Consider the following 22,290-nt stretch of genomic DNA (forward strand, 5'->3'; position numbering starts at 1 on the left):
ACTCTAGTCTATCTGACTGAAGTACATGTATGTGCCAAAGGAAGGGGTCTGTTGACTTACTCTAGTTTATCTGACTGAAGTACATGTATGTGCCAAAGGAAGGGGTCTGTTGACTTACTCTAGTTTATCTGACTGAAGTACATGTATGTGCCAAAGGAAAGGGTCTGTTGGCTTACTCTAGTTTATCTGACTGAAGTACATGTATGTGCCGAAGGATCATACTGATCGATATACAATCAATATACTCCGTGTATAGAACAGCATCACCCTAGTGCGATGACAAACAGCTACTATCTATAGGCACGAAAACTATATAGTTCAACAAGTGTGAAAATGATTAACTTTTAAAGTTTTTTTCTCGCATGGAGTAAGCCGAAATCTACTAATCTTGTCATTCTCTAGACCGTACAGTGACCTTCATGTCATCCATCAAATACATCAAATAAAGCACTGAAACAAGTGTGTATCCCAACAAGTCCGTCCATTCACCCAGCGGCTATCAATCTATTCACTGACCCTAGCCAGGGAACGAATACAAGACCTCGTAGAGTGATGACCTCGGAGACCATCACCTTACCTTCCATGAGTTACAGGAGAAAGTTGAGGAGAGAGCAAAGAGATACTTGGGTGCATCATTAGGATTTGTTTGAGAGTAAAAATCCAGGATGTATGTAAGGCCTACTTACAGGGATATATTCCTCAAACCGACCCTCGGTGAAACACCCATAGAACTTTGGCCCGAGACCACGCTGTGAGAGGAGCGCGAAGACAAGGCTGTCTTTGAGTATGGTTGTGTTATCTCCTTGAGCCACTCCATAGAACCTGAGCAGGACTTCTTTAGGTTCATCGCCTTCTACTTTGATGCCTTCTGGTAGGCTCGCTATGTAGAGGTAATTGCTGAGGCCACCGCTGCCAAGAAAGAACAACCTTATGACATAACAGCCACTGACACTTCAAACTCATGCCTCAGCCAATGCACTATAGCAGTCCTACACAGAGGTCATGCATAGACGTGGATGTGGTATGCAGTTCTTAAGGATATGCACCTTTTGACCAAAGGTTTGAAATCATTCACATTGGAATGAGGAAGTAAGATTCTCTTACGCTAAAAATCTCAGTCTACACTACTGTATAAGTTTATAAAAGGATTCTATGGAAAAACACCTGCATGCGCTGAAGCCTCCACGAGGAAGCATCTACTTTATAGATTTAATTTCGTGCCAGTTGACGATTTGTGTTACAAAAATGGAAGTTATATTTATAAAGGTATAGTACATCATTTGAATAATTTCTACCATTGGTGAAAGCATTACCATCAACAACAAAAAACACTTACACTACCATCAGAAGAAAGGGTACTTACACTACCATCAGAAGAAAGGGCACTTACACTACCATCAGAAGAAAGGGTACTTACACTACCATCAGAAGAAAGGGTACTTACACTACCATCAGAAGAAAGGGTACTTACACTACCATCAGAAGAAAGGGTACTTACATTACCATCAGAAAAAAGGGCACTTACATTATCATCAGAAGAAAGGGCACTTACACTACCATCAGAAGGGAACTTACACTACCAACAGAAGAAAGGGCACTTACACTACCATCAGAAGAAAGAGCACTTACACTACCAACAGAAGAAAGGGTACTAACACTACCAAAAGAAGAAAGGTTACTTACACTACCAACAGAAGAAAGGGTACTTACACTACCAAAAGAAGAAAGGTTACTTACACTACCATCAGAAGAAAGGGTACTTACACTACCATCAGAAGGGGACTTACACTACCATCAGAAGTAAGGGGACTTACATTACCATCAGAAGAAAGGGTACTTACACTACCATCAGATGGGAACTTACACTACCAACAGAAGAAAGGGTACTAACACTACCAAAAGAAGAAAGGTTACTTACACTACCAACAGAAGAAAGGGTACTTACACTACCAACAGAAGAAAGGGTACTTACATTACCATCAGAAAAAAGGGCACTTACATTATCATCAGAAGAAAGGGCACTTACACTACCATCAGAAGGGAACTTACACTACCAACAGAAGAAAGGGCACTTACACTACCATCAGAAGAAAGAGCACTTACACTACCAACAGAAGAAAGGGTACTAACACTACCAAAAGAAGAAAGGTTACTTACACTACCAACAGAAGAAAGGGTACTTACACTACCAAAAGAAGAAAGGTTACTTACACTACCATCAGAAGAAAGGGTACTTACACTACCATCAGAAGTAAGGGGACTTACATTACCATCAGAAGAAAGGGTACTTACACTATCGTCAGAAGAAAGGGCACTTACACTACCATCAGGAGAAAGGGTACTTACACTATCATCAGAAGAAAGAGTACTTACACTACCAACAGAAGAAAGGGTACTTATACTACCAACAGAAATGCACTTACACTACCATCAGAAGTAAGGGGACTTACACTACCATCAGAAGAAATGCATGTAAATCAATGAAATCAGTGAAATGAGGTCAAAGGGGCTTATGACCTTGTATCAACCATGCCGGCCATGACCTATCAGCTTGTCACTGCTGCTAACTGTCACTAACTGCTTAGCTAAGAATGCCAGGAACCATCTTGTAATGTTTGTTTGTTTCAAGTAAGAGTTGAGAATCGTTGTTAGCTAATAGGAATATGGTACGACGAAGGACACAAGCGGAGTAATGAATTTCTACCCAGGATTCCAAAGTCTGTCTGCCTGCTGTAATAGATGCACTACTTGCTAGTTTATTCTGTGCATTAGTCAGTTTTTAGATAAACAATGGATGCAGTTTCCTGCGTCTTTTTCATGTTTTCAATCATTTTGAGCATTGCCATGGCCAAGGAGCATCATGCATTAGCCCAAAAACCGTCGTGCAATGTCACAAAAGCGTCACATCACTGCTATATTTCTTTTAGGGCAGGTCACCAATTTTAGCAACAAGTAAAAAACTACTTTCAATCTACAATGCAAGCCCAACATCATAAATATTAAAAACAAAGTCAAATTTGCTTGGCATGTTAGATGGAATGTGATAGACCCAATTCCACTGGCGATCTTTGCTGAGGCAATGACAATTAGAGAAGGCCTATATGCCACGGAACACTCCATGGAAGAACAATAATACACAACTCTGAACCCAAGATCAAAATTTATCACCAGCTTACCAAATTGTGGTTCATACTTCATAAACTTGAATTTTCAAAAATAATATTTCACAATGTTTGTTGCATGACAGAAAAGACTTGGAGGCTTCATAAAGGATCTGCCAGTTGCCCCCCATACCTAACGAGTATATAAAAACAGAATAGGTTGGTTGTTATTGATATCTGGTAACCAGCAATGTGGCCACCATAGAAACACCTGTCTGAGCGTGTCAGTACCAGAGACATAAGCAAACCTGTCAAACGTAGTTGCTGGCTATTAATATTTTAGAACCACTCTTTGTTTAATGCGAAAGCTGTTGCATTCATCTGGAAGCGCTGCCAAAATGGGAAAGTGCATTGTTATTATTATTATTTTATTGTTGTTATTGTATTATGTTATTATGGTGATTGATAGTAAATTTAGAAATTCCTTTGCATTGAGTGGCTCATGCATACAACCTCCCAATGGCTTGACCACCCTTGTCAAGCTAATAAAGAGTTGTTGTACTATGAAAGGTCGTAGAGTGCTTTGTTTTATTCAGATAATAATCATTGAATGAACCATTATTTATTTAGATAACAACTATTTGAATATAATTTTGTATGTAGTTCACTGATACAAAAACATTCAAGGGTAATATTAATGCAACATCCCGGTGTTATCAAAACATCTTGTTAGTTAACTAACATGAAATTAGTCTATAATGGCCTTTTAGATCCTAGACATATGCTGACGGATCAATAAAATGCTTTGGAGACTCATGATGCTGACACTCCTATCGCTGTATAAAAATACTCATAAATGCCTACTACTACAAGAGTGCAGACAACTGCATATTTACTAATTACAAAATCCCTATGAAAGTCTCAGGTTATATCGGGTATTTGATATTATGTGTTGTCTAACTGACTAACCAACAGTATCAGACTATAACTTCAAGGCTATAACTTAATGTATATTTATAAGTATTAGAATTGACAAAGCACGATTGAAAATTGACAGCAAAAAAGTACACATTGCAATTAGAATATCTCAGTCAAGTCTGCCAGTAATAAAAACTGGTTCAGTTTATAAAAGGAAAAAGCTCACAGACGTACCTTAGAGGTTTAACTGCAGATTATAAAGGGAAAAGCTCGCAGACATACCTTGGAGGTTTAACTGCAGATTATTAAAGGAAACGCTCACAGACATACCTTAAAGGTTTAACTGCGGATTCGAGAAGCTGAGAACCAACAACCCTGTGCCAGGCGCCTCCGAAGTGCTCCTGACAAAGCCTCACGCATTTACTCATCTGCTCTTCTTGGGTGGTCATGGTTGCGATGAAAGTTGACAGCAGTTTGCTAGTAATGCTCTGGTATAGTCTGTCAATACAACTGGTAAGCTTAGGTAAAATAGGTGGCGCAAAGGCATCACTATGTAACATCTTTCTGGTTGGTGTGAACAGTGACAAGAGAGCAATAGGGCACACTGGTACTGCGCTGGCTCAAACTAGTTCACCCTGCCTGGCACTCACTTTATTATAACGTGATGAGGGACAGTCTGAGTTTTGATTGGCTGCATTTGTTGTTGCAGGCACGCTTGATTGGCTAAGCATATATTGCGGAATGGCAAATCAATACTACGTGGCATTTGAATAGAGGAAAACTACTGGCCTATATTGATTGCATATGAAGCCAATTGTAAGATTCAATACGGAGCAGAGACCATAGAGAATAGAGTCCATAGTAACATTAGGCTCCATTATGAAGAGTTGAAGAGTTCTCGCACCAGTGAGGCGGGAAGGGGGGGCGGGAAGGCTCCCGACATACAAGTTCAGCTAAATGCTTATAAATCTTTCATTGTCCTACTCAGGCCTTGAGCTACGTACTGTACGAGCTGTTATACCTCTCCTAAGGATATAACCTGTTCGGTTCCTTGAAGTTAGCATGAACAAATGTCCTACTGTCTTATGCAGAGCTTTGTTATATCGCACCCGCTCAAACATCAATAGCCGAGAGGTAAAGGTCTTGTTGAGGTAATTTGTAAAATCGCTGAAATTAGATTCCCATCGCGCAGTAGTGAGCTAAATTCATTCAAGTTAAATTCAAGGTAAGAACTCCCCACGGTATGTACTGCACGTAGCACATTGTAATGTTACATTTTATTGCAACTCCTATCCACCAAATAAACTAAAGTTACTGTAGGAAACTATAATTACTAAGGTTAACATACTGCTTTGTTACTAATTTTTAATACGCGCAGTCGAACATAAAACTTTGATATTTTTTACTAGGGGTGCCTGCATTAGGTATTTACTATGGGTTTCTATAGACTCCATACGACATTTTTACCTTATGATGGCAACACCCGAACAAATTAATGTCGTTTGACAGGGGCCCACTGTATGTCATAAAGTAGTGAACGTATATGGTGAGCAATTTGCAGACACATAAAGTTGAGTTATATAATTATACCTCGACATACGAGTGTCCTCCCATATGAAAAACTAGAGATACGAGAAAAATTACGAGCAATTTTCACGTTGAGATCCGAGACAAATTTGTGATACGAAATGGTTCTTGATACAACTAGGTGGCCGAGTATGCGAGAGGCCACTTACAAAAACAGTACTGCTCAGTTTTTCTGGTTTTAAAAGGACGAGCTAGAAGTGATGGTGAAAGCGAGTTGAAAAGAAAGCGAGTCGACAAGCGATACCAAAAGAGCCAAGATAGAGGAAGAAAGCGAGTCGACAAGCGATACCAAAAGAGCCAAGGCAGAGGAAGAAAGCGAGTCGACAAGCGATACCAAAAGAGCCAAGACAGAGGAAGAAAGCGAGTCGATAAGCGATACCAAAAGAGCCAAGACGAAGGAAGAAAGCGAGTCGATAAGCGATACCAAAAGAGCCAAGACGAAGTAAGAAAGCGAGTCGACAAGCGATACCAAAAGAGCCAAGATGGAGGAAGAAAGCGAGTCGACAAGCGATACCAAAAGAGCCAAAACAGAGGAAGAAAGCGAGTCGACAAGCGATACCAAAAGAGCCAAGACAGAGGAAGAAAGCGAGTCGACAAGCGATACCAAAAGAGCCAAGACAGAGGAAGAAAAGTAAAAGACGGAAAATGAAAACCAAGTTAGAATTAAGTTTAGTGTAACAAAAAATAAAAACTTATTTTCAAGTACAGTTAGCACCCTCAGGATACAGTCAGCACCCTCAGGATACAGTCAGCACCCTCAGGATACAGTCAGCACCCTCAGGATACAGTCAGCACCCTCAGGATACAGTCAGCACCCTCAGGATAGTCAGCACCCTCAGGATACAGTCAGCACCCTCAGGATACGATTACTCTGTTATACGATTTTTCCCCTTGTGAAGTCGAACATGATGTTTTTTCTACTTCATTATATGAATCTTATTTCACCATACGAATTCAACAAAATTTTAGTTTGTGTTCAAGTTTGGCAGTCGGTGTGCTATTTGTACGTCGAAACAACAAATATGGTGATATTCTGTTCGCCGAAAACCTCACAACGCCTGAAAGATGATATGATGGTATATATATAGGATGATATATTCGGCATTCCTCGTGTGAAAAGTGGTACGTAATATTTCTCTTCAAAACTAGTTGTAAAGTGGAAGTTGCGATCCCTTTGAACAGAGGGTCAGAGATCAGACAATTTTCCTTAATCTGCTAACAAAAGTTCACTTCATTGCAAAACTACAATTACAAAAATTCTATTGATAAAAATTTGAAATTCAGTAAAATCGTTTAAAATACATAATAAACCGTAGCTTTAAGTGTGTGTGTTTAGTAAGCTCAAATTATTTGAAGTGAATTCAAAGTTTATTTTATATGTATGTCTGTCTTGAAGGTAAGAACTTTCTAAGGTACATACTGCACATAGCACATTGTAACATTACATTTTAAGGCAGATCATAGCCAATAAATACACTAAAGTTACTGTGGGTAACTATAGTTATTAAGGTTAGCATACTGTTTTGTTACTAACTTTTAATATGTACAGTACTTATACAAAAATTTGATGGTTTGCATTATATAATTACTATGGATTTCTATATACCTCCAACCCTGAAACGGATTAGAATCGTATCTCGAGGGTGCACTGTATGTGTATAATAGTAAGCTACTGTAAAACCTCTATTTGACCGCCACTGTAAGAGAAGGATTGAAAAATAAAGCACCACCCTTTAATTGAACGGCATCTCCATTTGATCGCTACTTTGACATTCTATGATCTTTATGAACCCATAATATCGATTGATCAGTAGAAAAGTGTCAACAAAATCGCATTAATAATGACTCGGTTACATCAATAATTAATTCTTTCGTTGTTTCTGTTCGTATCGAAGTCCGTGTTCCAACTTCAAAGCTGTTCGATTTTGTTCATGAAAACTTTCAAAGCAACACCATAGAAATAATAATTAATAACTGTGTCAGGATAATAGTAGTTCCTTATTTAAGGCGGTCTTGATACTTCGGCATATGTAAAAAACGGTTTAGAATTATGATGAAATCATTACTAATATTTTCAGGCTATAAACTTGAGCTTAGCGCACCACTTGTGCTTGCGCTTACTTTCGCCAATGGCTGCTCAACTGCATTGTTGACCCTGGAGCTCATTGTTGACCCCGGAGCTCGTTGTTGACCCCAGAGCTCATTGTTGACCCCAGAGCTCATTGTTGACCCTAGAGCTCATTGTTGACCCTAGAGCTCATTGTTGACCCCAGAGCTCATTGTTGACCCTAGAGCTCACTGTTGACCCCATAGCTCATTGTTGACCCTAGAGCTCATTGTTGACCCCAGAGCTCATTGTTGACCCCAGAGCTCACAGTTGATCCCAGAGCTCATTGTTGACCCTAGAGCTCATTGTTGACCCCGGAGCTCGTTGTTGACCCCAGAGCTCGTTGTTGACCCTAGAGCTCGTTGTTGACCCAAAAGCTCAGGTACTTTTACAAGGTTTTGCGAGGGCACTTGGACCACTTTTTTGAATAAATTAACATTTCTACACATCCCTAGAAAGCTTGCTTTAAAAATTAAATTAGACAAGCTTTAGGAAATATCAGCTTAACAGTATAGTACACTAAAGTATAGTACACTTAACACAGTATGGTACACCAAAGTATGGTACACTTAACACAGTATAGTACACTAAAGTATAGTACACTTAACACAGTATGGTACACCAAAGTATGGTACACTTAACACAGTATGGTACACTAAAGTATGGTACAGTTAAAACAGTATGGTACAATAAAGTATGGTACAGTTAACACAGTATGGTACACTAAAGTGTGGTACACTTAACACAGTATATATATAGTATACTAAAGTACAGTAAACTTAACACAGTATAGTACAATAAAGTATAGTACACTTAACACAGTATAGTACACCAAAGTATGGTACAGTTAAAACAGTATGGTACAATAAAGTATGGTACAGTTAACACAGTATGGTACACTAAAGTGTGGTACACTTAACACAGTATATATATAGTATACTAAAGTACAGTAAACTTAACACAGTATAGTACAATAAAGTATAGTACACTTAACACAGTATAGTACACCAAAGTATGGTACAGTTAAAACAGTATGGTACAATAAAGTATGGTACAGTTAACACAGTATGGTACACTAAAGTGTGGTACACTTAACACAGTATATATATAGTATACTAAAGTACAGTAAACTTAACACAGTATAGTACACCAAAGTATGGTACAGTTAACACAGTATGGTACACTAAAGTATGCTACGCTCAACACAGTATGGTACACTGAAGTATGGTACACTTAACACAGTATAGTACACTAAAGTATGGTACACTTAACACAGTATAGTACACTAAAGTGTGGTACACTTAACACAGTATAGTACACTAAAGTATGGTACACTTAACACAGTATATATAGTATACTAAAGTACAGTAAACTTAACACAGTATAGTACAATAAAGTATTGTACACTTAAGGGCACCGAATAATGATTTTTGTTTTTTCCTGTCAAGATTTTTCTGTGCGCCTGAACTAAAACCAGTTTCATACCTTTCAAACTCAACCAGTCAGCGGTATACCAAAGCAGAGTTCAAGGACAGCAAATAGTCCAATGCTTTCATCTGCACAGATCATATATTTGATCTGTACCAAATATACATGAAGACAATGTACTTTTGGTACAGATCAAATATAAGGTCTTACTCACTATAGCGTGTTGATTCACGCGATAGGGAAGTCTGAAAAGCTCTGAACACCCGCTTTCATTCGCTATCGAGTTTTCTAAGGGGCAATAATAGTTGGACTCAGACAACATAAAAAAGGAGACTAGCTCGGCTTATAAGGTAAAATGACTGTCTCACTCGCCATCATTCCTTTAAAGATGTGATTGCGTCAAAAAAGTCGATCAAATGATGTTAACCCTTTGACCGGGTATAAGCTCCCAAAAACAACCAAAACTGTGTAATTTATTTTCGAAAATTCAATAAAATCGATATTTTATGAACATGCATAGCTCAAATCTTAAATTTATTTCTATGAACAAAAACTTTTGTACATAAACATTCATTCACATATCTACTACTCAAAAAACACAACCATGTGCAATTGTCCCTGTATGAAATGCTTGGAAGCATTTTTTTTTCGGTAGAGTCAAACGCTATAGCGTAGCCGTGCGAGCCACCATAATGATCGTTTCTCTGTATATTCCAAGTATATTAAAAATCCAAAAAGTTTACATCACTTCTATCATTTGAATTATTTTTATTCTGATCAGATAAAAAATCACTAACGATCTCAGGATTAAATAATCTTTTATTTTACCGTTTTGAAAGTTGAGCCGATTTTGACTGGTTTTTCCAACTTTTATTCTTTTCCAAGGAGGCGCGATTTGCTTAGCTTTTATTACAAAGTAACGCCTCTCAGATAATCGTTTCATGTTGTAAATCATCGACCGATATCTTGTTGATGATATTTAAAACTTACTAGTGTTCATATCCTTTGTTTAACGCTACTAGGCGACAGCTTTATAAACGTCTACCGAAAGCGACATAAATGTCGTTTTCCCACGCAGCTGGTAAACGAAATTTTGATCGTTTCCCCTGCCAAAGGGTTAAGACCAATAAAAGGCTAAAACATCAGCTACAAGTTGATGTCATTTTTGTCTTTGTAGACTAACCCTGTCCAGAGATATAAGCATTTGAATGAGGTCATTTTTTGAAACCCTCAGATTCCAGCGGGTGCTTTATTCGTGACGTCTATAGTGATACATGTTAAAATAGTCCACGAGCTATAAATATAAGATCTCTTCTTTAGCCAATCATCAGCACAAAATTTTTATATAGGTCATAATAAACGTTATCGGGGGTAAAACGCGTTGTCCGTGATCTCAAAGTTAGGGATTTTACTCAATTACTAGATCACGCATCGACATCGCTATTTCCTGAATTAATTGTCATCGTTAAGTCACTGAATTACTGCATCGACACATTATTATCGACACACTGAATTACTGGATGGACACGGTTTATTGACGAACAACAGAATTGTAACAATGCTCCCAGTTCCTGCGAAGGTGACTCAGAGTTTTCTGAGCATCAAGTGGTTAAAGTTTGGGACTGACAGCTTATGGTTAGAGCTGACAGGCGTCAGCAGCGTTATGCTGCAGAGGAAGATAGGAGAATGGAGGTAAATTCATCTTCAACTTGGAGTTTTCTATATATATACTGTTGTTTACATTCAGATTAGATTTCCCTGTTTGAAACTATAATGTAACTTCCTGTGCACGCGTGCGTGATACGGATGCACAGTGAGTTCTTGCTACAAAGTAAACGATGTTGATTATTAAATTGATGGCTTCTTAATTAATCTATAGCATCTAGCAATATAATGGCTTAGATTGATGAACAAGTGTTAAATATACTGAAGGTAATAATTTTAGTACTCATGAATACATTTACTAATTGATAAAATTATAACTTTTTGCTATCACTAATCATCGTTTCATAACTTTTTTATTGTTTCACCTAGCTATAATATTTGCTTCAAATTTTCATTGGCAGTTTTGGCTAGTAAATTAGATTCATGATTAGAATTTAGATGCTCACTTCTCACTTGTAGAAAGTGAAGAAAATCAATTGATCAATGTTCATTGCTCATCTTTAGCTCCCAGAAACAAAGCTTCGGATTGTTAGCTTGGCGTACTTATGCTTTTGTTAAACATTTATTCATTTTTAAAATTACACTCGCAATCTATCTAACTCCCAATTTTAAAGCTGTCAGAAGATTAGAATTATTAGAATTATAACGTATTAGAACGACATATCTATGAATGAAATATATTTATTACATTTATTTTATTGATTACTGGCTGTTTATGTGGTGCCACCAGCGGAGCAGCTGTGTCCATCTGGAAATTGCCATAAATGGGAAAGGGAGATACGAATGTGTGCCGCACAAACCATGATATGTTTTGTTTGAGTTTGCTGCAGTAGATTAATTTGTCCTATTATATGAGCTGAAACTATGTGAGTGGCCACAACTTGGATGGATGGTTTTAATAAAAACTTTATGCTGCGATGAAAATTCTTTGGCTTGTAAAAATTATATAATAAAATATTATTGTTGAAGATAATGCAAAACATGATTTGCAGAACATATTGAATACATCATAGCCCCCATTGCCACCCGTGCTGAAATCTTGTCTGATAGATGGGTTTATGAAGAGCAATCAGAGCTGTATTGACAGGTACTTTTGCATAGCTCGACTTGATTCCAACGAACCAAATAATAAGAGCTTAAAATACTTTATGCTCCATGCTACTAAGTGAAAACAGGTGAGTCCACAAACCACCAACCAGGTGCAAGGGCTTTATTACCCCTTTACCAGAATTGGTGGGCAGATTGATCTCAAAGAAATTGACGTTTTGCAATCACTATTTCAGTCAACTCATAAAACCATTTGTTTAATACTTGAATCAACTGATCAAATGTGACCAGTAAATTTTTTTTCTACAGATTAGTACTAATAATGACTAGATAACATTGACTATACATGACTTTTTAGGAATGCAGTTGGTTTCGCCATATATTCGAACATACTCTTTTCAAAAATGCGGCTTGCTTATTTTATTTAGTAACTAGTTTCCGGTGTGGGTAGCAACTGAGAACTTCGCTGATACGAAGGCCGCGATGAAATGAGTTAACTCGATGACCTAATTACCGTAGACTGGCAGAATCGTAATCGGTACTCGTATGTTTACACAGCATTCAGAGGAAACTCATATGACAAATTTTCAATTTTCCTTATTTGAAGCGTTTGAAACATTTATAATAATGTATCTGTAGCTGGATTTAAAATTTTATTCTAGCAATCATGAGCAAATACCAAATAAAGTATATGCCAATAGAGCCGTGTAGGACTAGACTTTTATCGCAATAGCTGATGTGAATACGAGAGATAGAGACGGGTTATATTACTAGTTACATCATTTTGGGCAAGTCTGGGCACATCTTTTATTCTGAGCGTTTTCACAGCGAGCAATTTTTGTCAATTTTAATCTTCAAATATCTCGACAATGAGACAACAAACAAAATCGAGACTTTTTGTTAAAATCCACTAAAATTTGACATAAAATCACATCTTTAACCACTATTTACTTACTTTCAATACAGTTGTTACTCCCTCCATCCATAACTCTCATGTCACTTACTTTCAATACAGTTGTTACTCCCTCCATCCATAACTCTCATGTCACTTACTTTCAATACAGTTGTTACTCTCTCCATCCATAACTCTCATGTCACTTACTTTCAATACAGTTGTTACTCCCTCCATCCATAACTCTCATGTCACTTACTTTCAATACAGTTGTTACTCCCTCCATCCATAACTCTCATGTCACTTACTTTCAATACAGTTGTTACTCCCTCCATCCATAACTCTCATGTCACTTACTTTCAATACAGTTGTTACTCCCTCCATCCATAACTCTCATGTCACTTACTTTCAATACAGTTGTTACTCTCTCCATCCATAACTCTCATGTCACTTACTTTCAATACAGTTGTTACTCTGTCCATCCATAACTCTCATGTCACTTACTTTCAATACAGTTGTTACTCCCTCCATCCATAACTCTCATGTCACTTACTTTCAATACAGTTGTTACTCTCTCCATCCATAACTCTCATGTCACTTACTTTCAATACAGTTGTTACTCTCTCCATCCATAACTCTCATGTCACTTACTTTCAATACAGTTGTTACTCTGTCCATCCATAACTCTCATGTCACGAATTACATCTAATCTCACTAAAACCCTCTGAATGAGAAAATGATAGATAAATACCGGTACTTTGTGATAAAATCTACTAAAATTTTGTGTAAGTCCATATTTAGTAGTTCTATGGTAGGCCATATTTAGTAGTTCTATGGTAGGCCATATTTAGTAGTTCTATGGTAGGTCATATTTAGTAGTTCTATGGTAGGCCATATTTAGTAGTTCTACGGTAGGCCATATTTAGTAGTTCTACGGTAGGCCATATTTAGTAGTTCTATGGTAGGCCATATTTAGTAGTTCTATGGTAGGCCATATTTAGTAGTTCTATGGTAGGCCATATTTAGTAGTTCTATGGTAGGCCATATTTAGTAGTTCTACGGTAGGCCATATTTAGTAGTTCTATGGTAGGCCATATTTAGTAGTTCTATGGTAGGCCATATTTAGTAGTTCTATGGTAGGTCATATTTAGTAGTTCTACGGTAGGCCATATTTAGTAGTTCTATGGTAGGCCATATTTAGTAGTTCTATGGTAGGCCATATTTAGTAGTTCTATGGTACGTCATATTTAGTAGTTCTACGGTAGGCCATATTTAGTAGTTCTATGGTAGGCCATATTTAGTAGTTCTATGGTAGGCCATATTTAGTAGTTCTACGGTAGGTCATATTTAGTAGTTCTACGGTAGGTCATATTTAGTAGTTCTATGGTAGGCCATATTTAGTAGTTCTATGGTAGGCCATATTTAGTAGTTCTATGGTAGGCCATATTTAGTAGTTCTACGGTAGGCCATATTTAGTAGTTCTATGGTAGGCCATATTTAGTAGTTCTATGGTAGGCCATATTTAGTAGTTCTACGGTAGGCCATATTTAGTAGTTCTATGGTAGGCCATATTTAGTAGTTCTATGGTAGGCCATATTTAGTAGTTCTATGGTAGGCCATATTTAGTAGTTCTATGGTAGGCCATATTTAGTAGTTCTATGGTAGGCCATATTTAGTAGTTCTATGGTAGGTCATATTTAGTAGTTCTATGGTAGGCCATATTTAGTAGTTCTATGGTAGGTCATATTTAGTAGTTCTACGGTAGGCCATATTTAGTAGTTCTATGGTAGGCCATATTTAGTAGTTCTATGGTAGGCCATATTTAGTAGTTCTATGGTACGTCATATTTAGTAGTTCTACGGTAGGCCATATTTAGTAGTTCTATGGTAGGCCATATTTAGTAGTTCTATGGTAGGCCATATTTAGTAGTTCTACGGTAGGTCATATTTAGTAGTTCTACGGTAGGTCATATTTAGTAGTTCTATGGTAGGCCATATTTAGTAGTTCTATGGTAGGCCATATTTAGTAGTTCTATGGTAGGCCATATTTAGTAGTTCTACGGTAGGCCATATTTAGTAGTTCTATGGTAGGCCATATTTAGTAGTTCTATGGTAGGCCATATTTAGTAGTTCTACGGTAGGCCATATTTAGTAGTTCTATGGTAGGCCATATTTAGTAGTTCTATGGTAGGCCATATTTAGTAGTTCTACGGTAGGCCATATTTAGTAGTTCTACGGTAGGCCATATTTAGTAGTTCTATGGTAGGCCATATTTAGTAGTTCTATGGTAGGCCATATTTAGTAGTTCTACGGTAGGCCATATTTAGTAGTTCTACGGTAGGCCATATTTAGTAGTTCTATGGTAGGCCATATTTAGTAGTTCTATGGTAGGCCATATCTAGTAGTTCTATGGTAGGCCATATTTAGTAGTTCTATGGTAGGCCATATTTAGTAGTTCTACGGTAGGCCATATTTAGTAGTTCTACGGTAGGCCATATTTAGTAGTTCTATGGTAGGCCATATTTAGTACTATGGTAGGCCATATTTAGTAGTTCTACGGTAGGTCATATTTAGTAGTTCTATGGTAGGTCATATTTAGTAGTTCTATGGTAGGCCATATTTAGTAGTTCTATGGTAGGCCATATTTAGTAGTTCTATGGTAGGCCATATTTAGTAGTTCTATGGTAGGTCATATTTAGTAGTTCTATGGTAGGCCATATTTAGTAGTTCTATGGTAGGTCATATTTAGTAGTTCTATGGTAGGCCATATTTAGTAGTTCTATGGTAGGCCATATTTAGTAGTTCTATGGTAGGCCATATTTAGTAGTTCTATGGTAGGCCATATTTAGTAGTTCTATGGTAGGCCATATTTAGTAGTTCTACGGTAGACCATATTTAGTAGTTCTATGGTAGGCCATATTTAGTAGTTCTACGGTAGGCCATATTTAGTAGTTCTATGGTAGGCCATATTTAGTAGTTCTACGGTAGGCCATATTTAGTAGTTCTATGGTAGGCCATATTTAGTAGTTCTACGGTAGGCCATATTTAGTAGTTCTATGGTAGGCCATATTTAGTAGTTCTATGGTAGGCCATATTTAGTAGTTCTACGGTAGGTCATATTTAGTAGTTCTATGGTAGGTCATATTTAGTAGTTCTATGGTAGGCCATATTTAGTAGTTCTATGGTAGGCCATATTTAGTAGTTCTATGGTAGGCCATATTTAGTAGTTCTATGGTAGGTCATATTTAGTAGTTCTATGGTAGGTCATATTTAGTAGTTCTATGGTAGGCCATATTTAGTAGTTCTATGGTAGGTCATATTTAGTAGTTCTATGGTAGGCCATATTTAGTAGTTCTATGGTAGGTCATATTTAGTAGTTCTATGGTAGGCCATATTTAGTAGTTCTACGGTAGGCCATATTTAGTAGTTCTATGGTAGGTCATATTTAGTAGTTCTATGGTAGGCCATATTTAGTAGTTCTATGGTAGGTCATATTTAGTAGTTCTATGGTAGGCCATATTTAGTAGTTCTATGGTAGGCCATATTTAGTAGTTCTACGGTAGGCCATATTTAGTAGTTCTATGGTAGGTCATATTTAGTAGTTCTATGGTAGGCCATATTTAGTAGTTCTATGGTAGGTCATATTTAGTAGTTCTATGGTAGGCCATATTTAGTAGTTCTATGGTAGGCCATATTTAGTAGTTCTATGGTAGGCCATATTTAGTAGTTCTATGGTAGGCCATATTTAGTAGTTCTATGGTAGGCCATATTTAGTAGTTCTATGGTAGGTCATATTTAGTAGTTCTATGGTAGGCCATATTTAGTAGTTCTATGGTAGGTCATATTTAGTAGTTCTATGGTAGGCCATATTTAGTAGTTCTATGGTAGGCCATATTTAGTAGTTCTATGGTAGGCCATATTTAGTAGTTCTATGGTAGGCCATATTTAGTAGTTCTATGGTAGGCCATATTTAGTAGTTCTACGGTAGACCATATTTAGTAGTTCTATGGTAGGCCATATTTAGTAGTTCTACGGTAGGCCATATTTAGTAGTTCTATGGTAGGCCATATTTAGTAGTTCTATGGTAGGCCATATTTAGTAGTTCTATGGTAGGCCATATTTAGTAGTTCTACGGTAGGCCATATTTAGTAGTTCTATGGTAGGCCATATTTAGTAGTTCTATGGTAGGCCATATTTAGTAGTTCTACGGTAGGCCATATTTAGTAGTTCTATGGTAGGCCATATTTAGTAGTTCTATAGTAGGCCATATTTAGTAGTTCTATGGTAGGCCATATTTAGTAGTTCTATGGTAGGCCATATTTAGTAGTTCTATGGTAGGCCATATTTAGTAGTTCTATGGTACGCCATGCTGCTAAGCTGAGTCTTTATGTAGAAATGCCAAATAATAAGCAATTGTTTCTACATGTCATCAAATGACTGGTTGAAACCAGTTACATGTTGACTCAAATTGTCAAGGAATTAATAATCAATAATAATCAAATTACAGTCAAACATGGATAACTCGTCCACGGATAGCTCGAACACATGGTTAATTCGAACATTTCCTTTGGTCCGTTCCCACGTAATGATAAATTGCTATAGATAACTCGAACTCAACACTGTTAATTCGAACTGTTTTTTTGCCCAACAGCTACCGAAACGGTTGTTTTCGCTTTAGAAAATCACTTTATTCAAAGCCATAGAGGTAAACTTTATCTTTTCGTAATTCATAAGCGTCGTTATTACCACCATCGGCAAAATATTTTTGTCAACGACTTTTCTAAAAGTTTGGTGAAATTTGATTTATACTGCGATACGATGAATAGCACGGGCTAGCCGGGTCACGCGCGCAAGAATTTTCGCCACGCACATACAAAACAAAAATCGCATGTTGTTTTGTATGTGCGTGGCGAAAATCCTTGAGTGCGTGACTCGGCTAGCCCGTGATGAATAGTTTTCCGACGTTGATTCCGTGTTGAATCAACGTCGGAATGTTGAATGTTTAAAACGTCTTAAAAAATGTTGTAATTAAACGTATACGTTGTCTGAGCTACAAAAAACTATTCATCGTTTGACCTAAACACAGAATACGTGTGTACATTCAATAAGTATCTATTAAAAAAGCGTGAGTGATATAGAATGTACCGTAAAACCTCGTAAAACTTCTAATTGAACTGCCTCGGAGTGTTGCTCTTAACGAATCCCAGGTAAAGTAAGGTAATCTGCATAAACTTCAAGAAAAAACGGCAAAATTGATCGTGGGTAAAACCCCAAAAGAAAAAAATGTCTTTTCTTTTGAGCATTTCAACAACGATCAAGTTTTGCCAATGTCAATCTGAAAAACGTCCTGGCAATAACATCACCTCAAACAACAAACCAATCTCAAGTGATAGAAAAATCTCTATACTTTTTCATGAAAACGTTTTAAACTTTACATTAGAAGCATTTAATTTGAAACAAGCCATTTGTGCTTTTGATTTATATTATAGTTTGTATATGTACATGTATCTACTAATAAATAAGTAAATATATGGACTTGTGACAGTGCTCTGATAACTTGAATGCTCTAATAATTCGAACACTTTTGCTCGGTCCCTTGAAGTTCGAGTTATCCATGTTTGACTGTACTTTGTGAAATTTATAGCTGAATGTCAGATTGGTAACTAGGGACAGATTTGTAACTAGGAACAGATTGGTACTAGGGACAGATTGGTAACTAGGGACAGATTGGTAACTAGGGAACTATCAGATTATCCCAAGATCTTCTATACTTCTATTAATACCCTTAAATGCCAGCTTGGAATGCTTGGTATTTAAACTCTTCTGCTTGATGGCTAATGTTTCCATCAAGGAAACAAATTGTTAAATCTGCATCTAGCTGGCTGTGCAACAAACCAATATATAGCCAATCATTTCCTGGTGTACATCTGCATAACTTGATTCATTTGAGCAAACTTCACACCTGGTTTACTTATTTATGGCAGTTGAAGAAAGGCAGGCAGACCATGGTAGTTGTCCTTCCCTACACTAGTGGTACCTTAGCACTGGCTGATGTTAGCATCAACTGCATATATCTTTATGGGACTCATCACTCGAAGCTCCGAGTATAATGATATTTCATGGTTTGGTGACAGAGGCTATAAATTTGCAGTATATCAACAATTTAATGATAAGCTATAATTTTGTGCTTTTATATCGGTTGTGGTTCAACACAGCTTTATCTATTCTAATCATAAAGATGGTGAGAGGATAAAGCGAAGTGAACAAAAGTGAAGAATGTATAATTACTGTGTTGTGTGACATGAAACTCAACTCAAGGTAAAACATCAATAAAAATGTGTAGTACAGCAGTAATGAAATAATGTCCACACAATAATATTCTACCTCACAACGTATTTACGGACTTACTATTGTATACCATGGAGTAGAGCTGTTAGTACTAGCGTGAACTATTAATACGAGATACACTCACATGCACGTCGGTAGAGTACAATATAATGTCAGCAAACTGCGGTGTTTGAATTGAGCTATGGTTTGACAGTAAAAGACAACTCCAAAACACTATGTAACAAGCTACCATTCCTCCAAAGTCCATAAGCTTGGCAACAAAAATACCAGAAAATCTATGGAACCATTTTACATAGCGACTAAAACAGAGCAAGACCGCATTTACTTTTTGCCAATTACCAGAAGGAGGTTGAAAAGATATAGGATAACTTCTAGCTCCATGTAATAAGCATGTAGTATATCAAATCATCGCATAAGTACATGTAGGTCTGAACCAGTGCCACAAGTAGTTCTTGTAATGTCAAGTAGTTAAGTTTTGTCTTAATTTGGCATGCCAACCAAGCTTCAACTAGTATATGCATGCACCCCAAACAGTGAGAGTGCTTAATAGTGGTGTTCCACCCCTGTTCCACCAACGACACATTTAGCATACCTTGACAGCGCCATTCGGAGTCGGTTGACAGCAGTCTTTGAATTAACTAAAAATATCAACTTTTATCAAAGACAAGACGACCTAGTTATCATTTTTAACTTACCAAATTGGTGCTGAAAGTGTGGTTTGCGGTACGACGGCTTCCCCTCACTCGTGAACTATGACTCTGCCTATCGCTATTTGTACTGATTTACTGCAATGAAACTGAAGATAGCCTCAGCCAATCAGCATGGACTGTGGCTGTATGCAACGCATCAGCTGATAGCGAACACGCAGGCTGTTCAGAGAGATTGCGTGATGCTCGTGCCTGTCCTCTCTTGGCTGGCGTATTGCCAAACTTTATTCTTCCGCGGCAATCCATAATCAATATGTGAAGCTTGGAAGTACTATTCGTCTTCAACCTATCACTCTTCATTACTTATAAATAACGTGATAACACCATGACCTATTACTCCTTGACTAAATGCCAACGAAAATTTCATCAACACAGTATCAAGAGCAAAAATCAGCGGATGTTCAAAGTTTGCTTTTTATCTGAGTAATTAGGTGATTAAGTACTCTAACCTTTCTCAAGGTCACACTCTCTAGAAGCCTGTCAATCAAGGTCAGGTATAATTGCAGTGGCTCAAAACCTGGTCAGTTTCTGGGTCGTTTTGTAGAGGTGGAGCTTAATCCGGAAATGCAAATGTTTTGTCGGCACTAAGCGACGAGGTTTTAAGCAAGTGCCAATGTTTAGTCGGTTAGAAATTGAGTCTGTAATCTTTTTATTTTTTGTAACAAAATAAAGCATAAACATCGTTTTAGGCAAATCTTTAATCAAAAGTATGGGATATTTCATCAAACTAGCATAACGTATTCACATAGTTGTTTATCGTAGTTTTGTCGTGTTAAGACGAAATGGTAACATGCTCACGAAACGGAAAAAATCTTCTCAAAAATACATCATTAATTATTCTGTATTCGTTTATACAGCGTGTATGAAAAATATCTTACATACGTTGTAATATGATTGCACTTACATGTATGTAACGCGGTATTATATAAGTTATTGAATATTTGTGATTATGTTCTAACCAAATAAAATGCACATTGAAACAATTGTCTACTTTGCTACCATTCTGAGAGCTAAAGAAGATTCTATTTCATTTTAGTGTAACTATTTATGTTAGCGTATCGTAAAACAAAGATTGTGAAAAGGCAACAGAAGACATTAGTCTATCTTATCTTTACTGCAAACACCGACATCTCCAACAACTAACTTTATTTAGATTTTGAACATGACCGCACTCTGTAGGTATTCATTTGTCAATTTGCTTATATATTTATTATTTATGTACAGCATTGTGTGACCAAAAAAATTTTCTTGATTTGTTGGGCAAAAAATATTTTCTTACTGTTGGCATGATGTATTTTCTTGCTCCAATATAAATAATGCATGTGGCAATTGTTGTGCATCATTGTTAGCAGCTTTCCCGTTACCTTCACAAGCACAATGTAGCCAATTCTGGAAAATCAGAGGGCAGCACACACAAAACCTTTAGCATGATGTATGTCTATTGGCATTGCTGACGTTGTACAACATACATTGTTTGAAAAGTCGATGTGCAATGACAAAATGTCTGGTGATGGACCACTGGAACAATGATGGGAAGTAGGTTGTTTCAGTTATCAGACGAATCTATCATGATAAATTGTAAAGTTTATTAATTTTACTTTATTTGATATAAAAAGAAATTGTTGCACATAACTTAATTACTACCACATCAGCACCAAAGCCATAAAAGGCCTTCAACAAGCACAAATGAGAACAGAATAACACAGTAGAAAAGGGCAACATATACTACATGTAGATATGTAAAAATAAGTGAATATAAGTCTGGGTTATTTTAAAAAAAAATCAGTGTTGAAAATCCTGAATGTTTTATGTATGCAGGTATGTTTTAATTTGATCAATATATTCACTCAAAATTGAGCACAGCACAAGCTTAAACAGTTCGATTTTTGCATATAAAAGTATTCCTATCTAGAACAAGTTTGTTCTCTATGGCTGCAGATAAATTGGCAATGAAATGGAGGGCACGCCAGATGCCCTCTGGCGTGACCTTCCTTCATTGCCAGTTCACCCACAGCTATAGGGAACAAACTTGTTCTATGCCTATCTAGATATTGCATGTATTAGAAAGCCTCAGGAAGCATTTTTGCTCTGTCATTTCTTACTCCCTGCAAACTCCTCTTGGAGATCCTTGATCTAAAATAAAAACAATCATAGCATGTGTATTTACATCTCCTTGAACTTGTAAAGTACTGTGAATGCAGTATTCAAGTGGCATTATTTGCGACGATTTTTGACTTTGACAGGAATATTGTTTGTTAATTTAATGAAGTAGATTGGAAAGTTACATTGGACATTGTGATTAACTGGAAGTTAATTTGGCGATCTCAAAGAACCGGGCAAATCTGCTTTTGCTAGTTCCTGACTTTATTACTGTTTTTACAGTAGTTTTATTTCACAATTATTTCCTGGCTTCATATATCTTCCCCAATCCTACATTGCTCAACCGACTTAGCCCATAGAGTTGACTTGTAGAAGACAACAGCGAAATTAG

General features: G+C 37.0%; 2 protein-coding genes across 4 annotated transcripts in view; one reads left to right on the plus strand and one right to left on the minus strand.

Annotated features, from left to right (window-relative positions):
* The window catches only part of LOC137393183 (choline/ethanolamine kinase-like), a 31,908-nt gene extending 12,052 nt beyond the window's left edge, over positions 1–19,856 (minus strand). For 2 of the 3 annotated variants that reach the window (XM_068079624.1, XM_068079621.1), the window contains exons 1-2: positions 4,350–4,629; positions 687–909 (exon numbers count right to left, since the gene is read on the minus strand). In XM_068079624.1, the coding sequence (XP_067935725.1) occupies positions 687–909; positions 4,350–4,579 (453 nt within the window). In that variant the 5' untranslated portion in view covers positions 4,580–4,629. Of the gene's footprint in view, positions 1–686; positions 910–4,349; positions 4,630–19,787 lie in introns of those variants that run through there. The other variant, XM_068079623.1, reaches the window with a different exon arrangement.
* On the plus strand, positions 5,493–6,255 carry LOC137394525 (pre-mRNA-splicing factor 38B-like). Its single transcript, XM_068081250.1, has 2 exons — positions 5,493–5,519; positions 5,728–6,255. Exons 1-2 carry the CDS (start codon positions 5,493–5,495, stop codon positions 6,253–6,255), a joined length of 555 nt encoding a protein of 184 aa, XP_067937351.1.
* Positions 19,857–22,290: the final 2,434 nt, after the last annotated feature.

Source organism: Watersipora subatra, chromosome 4, assembly GCF_963576615.1.
Source record: "Watersipora subatra chromosome 4, tzWatSuba1.1, whole genome shotgun sequence".
In the NCBI taxonomy this organism is placed as follows: Eukaryota; Metazoa; Bryozoa; class Gymnolaemata; order Cheilostomatida; family Watersiporidae; genus Watersipora; species Watersipora subatra.